The sequence below is a fragment of the Chlorocebus sabaeus genome, chromosome 1 (genome assembly GCF_047675955.1).
Source record: "Chlorocebus sabaeus isolate Y175 chromosome 1, mChlSab1.0.hap1, whole genome shotgun sequence".
Taxonomy (NCBI): domain Eukaryota; kingdom Metazoa; phylum Chordata; class Mammalia; order Primates; family Cercopithecidae; genus Chlorocebus; species Chlorocebus sabaeus.
Genome location: NC_132904.1, coordinates 104,413,265 through 104,425,194, shown reverse-complemented (window position 1 = coordinate 104,425,194; position 11,930 = coordinate 104,413,265). Strand labels below are relative to the sequence as shown.

Sequence of the window (11,930 nt, the reverse complement as noted above, 5' to 3'; positions counted from 1 at the left end):
AGAGGATATGCATCAATCAAGAATTCCTACGGGTCCACGAAAACACACATCTTTTTCTACTCCCTCTGTATAGGAATGAAAGGAAAAATTATGAGAAAACAAAATTCTCACCCGTTGTAAATATAATGGTATGCCCATGAGCAGCATATCATTCTCAAATCTGTAAAATGCTTACTCTATTTACAAAGCGTTTGTTGCATGATTCACTAGATTCTCAAAATAATTTTCCATGAAACACACTAACGGGTTATTAGCCTAATTTTACAGATAAGAAAAATGGTGCTTAGAGAGGTCAAGTGACTTACTCATGGTTAGATACTGGTAACCAAGTTTTCTGATTTCTTATCAAATATTCTTTCTACTATGCCACTTTGATTTTCAAACACATGAAGCAACTAAAGGTTAAGAGTAAAAACCTTATGACTCCAAAAAACTTCACTTGGTACTCTTTTGCCATTAAGAAGTGTACAGGACAGAATAGAAATGTACATTATAAAATATTTGACACTATGATCAAAATATCCCTTCCAGGAGAGTTTAATCAATAAGTTAAAAGTTAGGAAACTCAAAAGTCATTTTACTGTCTTAATTGATTATTCTATCTTCACTTGTACTGATGAGATTGTAAAATGCAATTTGAAGGCTAAATATATCAAACATCTAACCAATTTTCCCTTGCCCAGAAAAATCTTTTCTGCTTTCTTTTCATATTGGAAATGAGGAAATTTGGAAATTTACTTGGACAAAAATGCTATTATTAAAAACATTCTATGTTTACCTATATTAATAATTTTGACAATAGTTCAAGGCAAATTGCATTTACTTTCTTTGAAAATGTCAATATATAAATAAATTTAGTTTTTCTTGTCTAAATATGAACAGTACACTGTAACAGCAAAACATTTGCTGCTGATAGGCCGGGCACAGCCGCACTTCCTGGAGGTTGAGGTGGGCGAATTGCTTGAGGCCAGGAGTTGGAGACCAGCCTGGGGAACATGGAAAAATCCCGTGTCTACTAAAAATACAAAAATTAGCCGGGCATGGTGGCGCACATCTGCAGTTCCAGCTACTCAGGAGGCTGAGGTAAGGTACTGACAATCACCTGAACCCAGGAAGCAGAGGTTGCAGGGAGCCAAGATTGCCCCACTGCACTCCAGCTTGGGTGACAAAACAAGATCCTGTCTCAAAAAAAAAAAAAAAAAAAAAAAAAAATCAACATTTCAAACATTTGGTGAGTGGTCCTCTGTTTTTAATTTTACAAATATTTGCTTAAAATAGTTTGCTTGGATCCTTTAGATATACTTGTAAAACATAATGCATTTTTAGAAGCAATAAATTAGAGAACAAAAATGAACATAAAACTTATTTTCTTGTGTTGAGGCAAAATTAAGGGAGGGCAAACATTTCCAGACAATGGGGAGAAAATCTGGTACCTTATACAAGGAACTGCTATTTACGTCCTAGTCGATACTTCTGAGATTGTTTATTCTGCAGGTGAACAGTGCATATTTAAATGCATTTTGCTATTCAATATTAATTAACTCAAGAGAATGTAATTCCTAATAAAATCTTTTCAATTGACTGTATATTCACAAAAATCCATTTGAACTGTCAAGAAAAATGAGTAATATTGACATAGTTGGACACTAAGGTCAGCGTATGCTAACAAAGTGAGAATGGAGGTACTTTCAAGAAAAAGGTTGTCTGCTTTGCTTGATAATTTAGCAAAATATCCAATCTAGTAGTGTAACAAGTAAGCATAGTGCTCTGAATCAAATACCTTACAAAATAGTACTGGTGTGGGTTTGTAACCTTTTTAAATGCTTTTATTGCATCATTCTGCTGTTAATGTTGGTATTTATCCTGAAATGACAGCCAATCTGTTCCTGTGAGTTCTTTGGCATGTTTGAAGTCAGCAGAAGCACTCTTTCCTGGGCTTTACTGCTTCCTCAGAAGAATGCACAGTATTTGGAACAAAACCACTTTTAACCCCTTCCCAGCCATCCTGAATACAAATTTCTCCCTTTTTAATAAGTTCGTATATGTCTCTTGTCAAGATTGTGAAGGATTCTTCAACATTTGTAGCATCCTTTGCTGAGGTTTCTATATACTTCATTCCACAGTCTGCTGACAGTTTTTCAGCTTCTTCCCTTGTAACTTGACGTTGTGAAGCTAAATCACATTTATGTCCCACTAGCAGAAATACAATCCGAAACGGCTGTACATACATTTTTGCTTCTTCTAGCCAATCTTTCACATGTTCAAAAGATCGTCGGTTGGTAATGTCAAATACTAAAAATCCACCAACTGAGTTGCGGTAATAAGATCGGGTTATTGATCTGAAAAATAAACAGAAAAAAGGTTGTATAAGGACAACTTGTTCTTTTTCTTCTCCTTCCAACAATCTAGCACCATAATAACATTTGAAGATATCTTAATATGATTTAACTAGAATTTATAAATAAAATATGAGGTATCTCAAGTGAACAAAAATATTCTACAAGACTAATATGCAAGTTTCATACACTGACAGAACAGGAAAGTAGCAGTTATTTTTAGATAGACAAATAAGCACTTACATGCTATGTCATCTCGTACTGTCTGATTGTTTTTGCTTTTAAAAATCTGATAGATTATTACATCGCTGTGGTTAAAAATAAGCATATTGAAAGATTGAGTGAAGGGCACAGGTTGCACAACAAACCAGATCTTAAGAATCTCATTCGTCATAAACTTTAATGAACTCAACTTTCTATCAATTTAGGAAAAAGAAACAAGGGCTGTAATATGGATCGAACGTCTGTGTCCCTCCCAGATTCTTACGTTGAAATGCTAACCTTGATGTGGTGGTATTAGGATTAGGAGGTGGGGCCTTTGGGATGTAATTTAGGTCATGAGGGTGGAACCCTCATGAATGGGATCAGTGCCCTTAAAAAAACATACCCCAGAGAAGGCCGGATGCGGTGGCTCACGCCTGTAATCCCAGCACTTTTGGAGGCTGAGGTGGGCGGATCATGAGGTCAGGAGATCGAGATCATCCTGACTAACACGTGAAACCCCGTCTCTACTAAAAATACACACACAGAAAAAATTAGCCGGGCGTGGTGGCGGGTGCCTGTAGTCCCAGCTACTCGGGAGGCTGAGGCAGGAGAATGGTGTGAACCCGGGAGGCGGAGCTTGCAGTGAGCCGAGATCGTGCCACTGCACTTCAGCCTGGGCGACAGAGAGAGACTCCGTCTCAAAAAAATAAATAAAAAAAAAAAAAAAAAAAAAAGGATACCCCCAGAATGCTCTAGTCCTCTTTCTTTCTACCATGTGAGATACAAGATGGCTGTCTGCAACCCAGAAGAGGGCCCTCACTGGAACCTGACCATGCTGGCACCGTAATCTCCCTGATCATCCACTTCCAGCCTCCAAAATTGTGAGAACTAAATTTCTGTTGCTTAAATCCCCATTCTGTGGTAATTTGTTATAACAGCCCAAACTCACTAAGACAGCAGACTTGTCACAGTATTAGTTACAGGTACAGTCTTGTGTTACACCTATTCAAGAAACAGGAGACTGTATGGACCTGGGATATGAATCCGAGGTGTGCTAGTGATTCTCTGTATGCCTCTCCAGATCTGGTCTCTATCCTTCTCTATGCCTGAGGAAGCTGTCCTTCACAGAAAGCTTTCCCAAAGCCCCTTGCCCTCTGGCTTGCAGGGGGGTTCAGCCAATGGGAGGTGTCCGCTGGAGATGGAAGGAAAGAGAGGTCAGAGTATTTATCCCTCTCTTTGCTTCTGCTGGGCTGTGGTTTAGCAGTGGTGGTATTCCTCTGCTTCTAGTCAGGGTTTCTGTTGGGTAGACCCTTTCCCATGGCTACAGCTGTCACCACGTTCTGGTAATACCATTCTCTGTCCTCTCCTCTTCCAACCAGGTGGCTAATGGCTTCCCACGGTTGCTATCTCTGAGTGCTTCACCATCCTTTATTAGTGTCCTCGATGCTGACTCTATCTCTGGAAATAGTCACTTTATTAAACTCTTCTCGGTTAACCTACAATTGTGCCATCTGTTTCCTGGCTGAATCATGAGGCAAGGTGGCAAGGCTATACTGTTTTATGTTTCTTGCCCCTCCACATGTTGTTTTATCTATCTGGAATGTCTTCTACCCCTTTTCTGTCTAAGAAACTCCTATTTCTGCTTCAGTAGTCAGCTCAATAATCATACCATCTGAGCAGCCTTCCCTGCCACTCACCTCTCTCTTAGGTACGCTTCTTATGGTTCCTCTGAACCACTGGCATACTGCCATTATGATATGTTAATTTTCTTGATATGCTGACTGGATTTGCTGTTATGTCAATCATATTGCATGGCAAATGACAGATGTCATAAAATGTTTGTTATATTGGAGTTTTCTTTTTTTTTTTTTTTGAGACGGAGTCTCACTTTTTCACCCAGGCTGGAGTGCCGTGGTGCGATCTTGGCTCACTGCAACCTCCACCTCCCGGGTTCAAGCGATTCTTCTGCCTCAGCCTCCCGAGTAGCTGGGACTACAGGCGCACGCCACCACCCCCAGCTAATTTTTGTATTTTCAGTAGAGAAGGGGTTTCACCATGTTGGCCAGGATGGTCTCGATCTCTTGACCTCGTGATCCACCTGCCTCAGCCTCCCAAAGTGCTGGGATTACAGGTGTGAGTCACTGTGCTCGGCCAATATTGGATTAATTCACCTAATTGGAGAGGGAAAGTGCTAAATGTTGTATAAGCCAGAGATCCCATGCGTCTGTTTCCAGTTTGTCAATGGTCTTTTAGCAAACTCATCTGACTACATGCCTGAGGCACCAAGATCTTTGTGAATGGCCAGTGGGTTATTTGGTACCGTCATACTTTCCTACTTGTCCTCATTGCTGAAATCACAGCTCAGTTCAGTGACCTGATGCCATAAATAGCTTTGTTGTGGGAGTGCAAACCATTTTACCTCCTCTTTTTTTCTATTTCTCCTGCTTCCCTGTTTCTCCTCAGAATTCTTAGTAGAGAGATTCCCAAGTGGCTATTTTTGAAAAACTTTTGTCGAGGACTATAGTATTATAGAGAAATTGAGTTTTTCACCAACCCGATGCTTAGACTCTAAAAATAAAAAAAAAGAAAAGAACTTGACAATAAGAAAAAATCTCCCACCATCTTTGGCAGGCTATGAATAATGCAGTTGCTATATTTTAACTTTGAGGCATAACTAATTTGTTATTGTTTTGTCACTCATCTTTATATGTGTGAATTTAGGCAGATGTGCAGTGTCTTAAGAGAAATCTAATTATGGCTATGTTCTTAGACTGAAAGCTTGAATTTACTCAGCACCAAGTCTGCATAACTTTTTTCCCTCCTATCCATTTAATTTACCATTACTAGAATATTTAAAAAATGCTTTTTGTGGCTGAAAACTCAATGCTGAAATGCTTATATGTTACACAGAGGCATGTTTTACACTGTAGGAAATACTATGTTTTCTTTTCTTTCTTTTTTTTTTTTTTTTGAGACAGAGTTTTTGTTCTGTTGCCCAGGCTGGAATGCAATGGCACGATCTCGGCTTACTGCAACCTCTGCCTCCTAGGTTCAAGCAATTCTCCTGCCTCAGCCTCCCGAGTAGCTGGAATTACAGGTGTCCGCCACCTTGCCCAGCTAATTTTTGTATTTTTAGTACAGATGAGTTTTCACCATCTTGGACAGACTGGTCTCGAACTCCTGACCTCAGGTGATCCACCAGCCTCAGCCTCCCAAAGTGCTAGGATTACAGGCATGAGCCACCACACCCGGCCAGGAAGTACTATTTTTTCAAAAACTTATCTTTATTTTCTTTTTAAAATAGGCAACCCTATTAACTGATTGTATTTAATTTTGAAAACACATTTAGAATACACTTGGCAAATCATCCTACAGAATAAAATTATAGCAAAGTATACGTAATACACATGATAAAACAACCCTTATTAATAATTAGTTGGGAATAAAAGGACTCAGTGTAACATCTGTCATTTCTATGCAGTAACCTGATTTCTAGTTTCTGTGTGTGGGTCTGTGGGGCTTCAGATTCGAATATAGTTGTTCTGCAGGTAGTGCTTTTCCTAAAACAATTGCGCGCTGCTGCTATCAATCATCTGGGGGAAGAAGCAGGCCTTCAGATGGAAAACTTGAACTGAAAGACAGGTCTTTTAGAGGTGTGGAGGGAGCAGCTATCTTTCTCTTGACCTTCCTCCCGTAAATTGAGACACTTAGGTCTCTAGAAGTTCTTGAAGGAATTATGAGAAGGTAGGGAACAGACACTAAAAGCACTAGGTAGGGAGGCCTCCCTGTAAGGAACTCAAGAGTTGATGATGAATAACAATTCTTTTTAAGCAACAATATCTTGTAGTATGATTCTTTATATCTATTTCCCTCTAGGATTTGAAAGTCTCCCTGAATGGGCCGGGTGCAGTGGCTTTCACTTGAGTAATCCCAGCACTTTGGGAGGCCGAGGTCAGGAATTCGAGACCAACGTGGCGAACATAGTGAAACCCCGTCACTACCAAAAATACAAAAATTAGCCAGCGTGGTGGCGTGCTACCAAAAATACAAAAATTAGCCAGGCATGGTGGCGTGCTACCAAAAATACAAATATTAGCCAGCGTGGTGGCGTGCTACCAAAAATACAAAAATTAGCCAGGCGTGGTGGTGCGTGCCTGTAGTCCCAGCTACTCGGGAGGCTGAGGCAGGACAATTGCATGAACCCAGGAGGTGGAAGTTGCAGTGAGCTGAGATCACACCACTGCACTCCAGCCTGGGCAACAGAGACTCTGTCTCAAAAAAAAAAAAAAAAAAAAAAAAGAAAGAAAAAGAAAAAAAAAAGTCTCCCTGAATTAATGGATGATTTAAGGGAAGGCAAAAAATTGTGGGGTTGGGGAATGGAGGGAAGAAAAGAACAGAAGCAAGGAAGGAAGAGAGTAATAAATGGCATGGATTCTAATCTGGTCTCTCGTATTATGAGGGAATGAAGAGGTGAGACTATTCTCTGGCAAGAATGATAAAGCAGACACAAAACCCCTAAATACAGTGTGAGGGTGATGTGATGATGGGGAAGGTGAATTTTGGAGGAAAGGGATTGGGGTTATAAGCTCCTAGCAGTCCCTTGTCCCTCTTAAGTGGAAGATCTAGTTTTAATAATAAAAGAAAGCTGCTGGTTCTTTCATACTGTGAAGGCTACACTATCAGCAAATCTTATCCCCTTGCCAGAGGAGCAGTCTCCTCTGCTTGCCTTAAGTGAAAACTGCTCGTCCCTGAGAACACTGCTTCCCCTGCAGCACACTCACATTGCCCATTCTCTAGGATCAGGAGGAGACAGCTCCTGTTTCCCCAGTGCAACTTCCTGAAAAATATTCTTTTCCAACCCCTGTTGTAAAAAAAATCCCTGCTCCTTTGAGGCTTATGCCATCTGGCTCTATCGTCTGCTGTCATCTGCCAACTGCTTGGTCATTCTCCATGTACTAAAGATTTTAGCACTTTGTTTTTCTTTCTGTTTCAATTCCTGTCATTCTGCTTACTGATTTCAACATCCATTTGGATGAGCTGCCTGGTGTCACTTCTCAAATTCCTGAACTTCCTCATCTCTAATAAACCTTTCTCTCTATTCTTCCTTTCTTATCTATTTCTTTTTCATCAGAAATATTAATTACTTCCAAAATTGGAAATTTACACAGTCCACTAAAAATATCAAAACCTCATAGCCTGCCAGCCTGTCTATTCTTTTTGACTGTGGTGATTCTTTAGTTTCATCAAGATTTGTAATCCACTGACCAACTCTGTCACTTTCTACCCACTAATACTCTCCTATCTTTGCCTTCTTCCATATCTTGAGTTCAATGAGACATCATTATAATTGTTCTCTTGGAAATATCTCAATTTCCAAGCCCCTATCCCTCTGTCATATTCATCTGGGAAACCTCTATCTCGGGATCAGTCCAGCCTGCAGCTGAATGTTTCTGGGGAAAATCACTCAACCAGGCAGGCTGGTGTCACTATGAATTAATTATAACCCAATCCCAAGTGGGCACTCAACACTGGCAAGGAATACTGCTAATATCAGGAGAAACTCTTCCTTTTTTCCTCACATTTATGCTTCTGCTATAGGAAGAAATGGAAGTTCCATTCAATCTTCCTCTCCCCATAAAAGAGAACTGGAGGCACACTTTAACCCTCTTCCTAATCACTCCACAGAAGGACAAATGGCTGCTCTGTTTGGCTAGAGTCTGTTTCTTAGGCTGTGGGCAGGATCATTGTGTGTTCAAGGTCAGTACTCTTGTATACCATCCTTTTCCCTCCTTTCCTCTTTCTGGATCCATGCTACTGGCTTGCTGATTATCAGAGGCATGCAGGTGCCATGTCAATACTGCTCACTGTTGAATATCAATGGTTTTCAAGTACCTAGCACATAGTGGGCACCCAGTGCACCTTAGTGAATGAATGAATGGCTGATTGGGTCTAAGCCACATACATAGCTGTTGTGAAAACAGGAGAAATATCAGAGAGAGTGAGGAAGTTTGAGGGCAAGAGATACTAGCAGTGCAAAAAAAGAAAGGTGCCCAACATTATGTCTATTACTAGTGTGGTCTTATGTTCTCACACTGAGGTCACTGAGTTGCTGTGAGCATTATCAGTGTTCGAGGGGGTGGATAAATTATATATTCAGAAATACGTGTATCCTAAAGATATATCCAATGAAAATACAGTAGCCAGCAATCTCTGTGAAGCTTCTTGGGGGAAGGGAGCCCTTTAATCAGGGGTATGTTGATGAAACCTCTCCAAAGAAGAAAAGTTACCATATCTTATACCCTCTACTGAGAAAAAAAAAGCCTAATACTTGGTGAACCATTTTTATTTTTTAAATTTTTTTATTGTTTTTTTCTGAGATGGAGTTTCACTCTTGTTACCCAGGCTAGAGTGCAATGGTGTGATCTTGGCTCCCCACAACCTCCGCCTCCCAGGCTCAAGCGATTCTCCTGCCTCAGCCTCCCGAGTAGCAGGGATTATAGGTATGCACCACCACACCTGGCTAATTTTGTATTTTTAGTAGAGATGGGGTTTCTCCATGTTGGTCAGGCTGGTCTCGACCTCCCAACCTCTGGTGATCCGCCTGCCTTGGCCTCCCAAAGTGCTAGGATTACAGGTGTGAGCCACCTTGTCCAGCAAGTGAACCTTTTTTAATTTCAGAGGAAACATTATCAGTATAATGTGCTTCTCTGATCCATTAAGTGGGAAACCCCAAAGCTGCTAGCTTTGATAGAGCTGAAAGCAAGAGAAGTCCCTTCGGCTGGTCCAAGCTACAATGCAAGCAACATTGCCATTTGGCCCATGGTCCATCAGATCTAATGGTACCTGCCTGAAGTACCTCTAGTAGCCTGGAATGCTCCATCAGGCCCAGGAAGCCTCCACTGGACAATTACAGAAGTGACATGCTTTCGGCCGGGCGCGGTGGCTCACGCCTGTAATCCCAGCACTTTGGGAGCCTGAGGCAGGTGGATCATGAGGTCAGGAGATTGAGACCATCCTGGCTAACATGGTGAAACGCTGTCTCTACTAAAAATACAAAAAAAATTAGCCGGGTGTGGTGGTGGGCACCTGTAGTCCCAGCTACTTGGGAGGCTGAGGCAGGAGAATGGCATGAACCCAGGAGGCGGAGCTTGCAGTGAGCCTAGATCGTGCCATTGCACTCCAGCCTGGGCAACAAAACGAGACTCCATCTCCAAAAAAAAAAAAAGCATGCTTTCTTTGTTATATACTATTATACTTTTGAAAAATAATTCTTGGCTTATAACTTGGTTTTGATAGAGACTAAATGCCTGATGGTGGAACACCAAGTGACTGTGCAATCTGAATGTCCATCATGAGCTGGGTGTTCTGATTCACCAGGCTGGAGCTTTATCACCAAAGAGAGGTTGCATATATAGGAAGGAATATGGAGTGGGACCTGAATGGACCTGGAATAACAAAGTTCACAGACTCAGCACATCTATTCTTACAGCACCCTCTCAACTCATGGCCTTGTCTGGATTTCCCTATAATAACAGAGGAAAAAAAATTCAAGTCTGCCTTACAAATGGCTCTAAACAATATGCTAGCATCAGTAAGCCCCACTCAATGGAGAACTTGAAGGTCAGTGAAAAAGTTCCATTTGTGGAACCTCTAGTGCTACATCTCACTGTCTGCTTTTTCCAGAGGAAGAGATGGAGAGATGTAGGTAAAGATCCATACCAATTCATGAGCAGACATGAAGGGTTTGGCATGTTGGGTAAAAAACAAGATCAGGGGGCTGGTAATTAGGAGGTTTGAGGAAGAGGTCTGTTGATGAGTCTAGAGTATGCGCATACTTGTATCTTATGTGAATGGCCACCAAAAGTCCCCTCCATGAAACAATTTTCATAATCAATGGAACAAAATGTTCTGTCCTACAATTGTCAATCAGTATTTTCATCCTACTTTGAACTCATGGTAGGGAGATGGAGGCTGTACCTGGGCTCAGTATTAATCTTACCTAGGTTGGCCTGAACTGTTATTGCTTATTGCTTACCACCCAGTTTTCCAGCAGCTACTGACATCCTGAATATGGTACCATATTCTGGGGGACCATCATGGAGGGGACACAGATATGTCCTCATTGTAATATATTTAATCTGGATTTAGGCCATGCTAGTACCATCATCCATAAACATACAGAATGTCTTATACATAGTCATGCTATCCTACACATTGCCACAGATCAAGTAATTCACTTAACAGTGGTGGAGATAGGGAAATGGAATGACGCCATGGGATTCATTGATCATATCACACCACTATCACCTAGAGGCGTCTGGCCCTATAAAACTGTGAAATGGGTTATTAAGAGGTAGGCATGCCCATTTCCAGGAGATGACACCTTGTAAGATTTTAGCATAATCCTTCAGGATGTCTATGTTCTAAATTAGTGAGCAAGATAGTAGGTGGTATTTTCCCCCATAAACAGAAGCTGTGGTATGGGAAGCAAAGGGTGAAAATAGGGTGATGTGCCTCTCACAATTCCACTTAATGAGTCACTAAAATTTTTTGTTGCATCTAATCCCTGTGACTCTGAACTTTGCTGATATAAAGGTTTTAGTATTCAAGGGAGAAATGCTTTCACTAGAAAACCCCGTGATGCTTCTACTGAATTAACAGCTGAAGCTGCCGACTGGCCATTTGGAGCTTCTTATGGCAGGGGGTGAGCAGGCAGAAAGGGGGCAACTGCATCATGGGGACCACACTGGCCTCCTGCAGTTCTTACTGCCCAGACTCCCGGGATCTTTTGATTCATTCCAAACCTGGTCCTCCATCTTCCCATCAAGTCTCTGCACCTCAAACATGCTTCTACTAACTCCCTTTTCTGAATAAGGTTCTCAAGCTGGTTTTGTTGCAGGCAACCAAGGACCTGACCGATAGAGTCAACATCGACTTTGTAAGAAAAAAATGGTACAAAACAAGCTCACAAATCTCTTATATCTTTCAACATAGTTTTATAAGACTGAAGTTCAGTTTTAAAAAAAAACTGTAGTGAAGGACACATAGCATGAGATCTAGCCTCTTAACAATTTGTAAGTGTATAGTGAAGTGTACAGCATTGTTAATTATACGTGCCAAGGTGTACAGTAGATCTTTAGAAATTTCTCATCTTGCATGACTAAAATCCTATCCCTAAGAACAGCAACTCCCCATTTCCCCAGCCCACAGCCTCCAAGAGCCATCATTCCACTTTCTGCTTTTGTGAGTTTTGACTATTTTAGATACCTCATGTATAGGTGGAATCACACAGAATTTGTCCTCTGACTGACTTGTTTTATTTTTTATTTTTATTTATTTTTTTGAGACAGAGTCTCGCTCTGTCGCCAGGCTGGAGCGCAATGGCGCGAT

The 11,930-nt window shown here is 41.1% G+C and overlaps 1 protein-coding gene across 1 annotated transcript in view; it reads right to left on the bottom strand.

The window, feature by feature from the left end:
• Positions 1-1,332: 1,332 nt before the first annotated feature.
• The window catches only part of RAB39A (RAB39A, member RAS oncogene family), a 34,166-nt gene continuing 23,568 nt past the window's right edge, over positions 1,333-11,930 (bottom strand). The window contains exon 2 of the mRNA XM_008020744.3: positions 1,333-2,339. Within this exon, the coding sequence (XP_008018935.1) occupies positions 1,913-2,339 (427 nt within the window). The 3' untranslated portion in view covers positions 1,333-1,912. The remainder of the gene's footprint in view (positions 2,340-11,930) is intronic.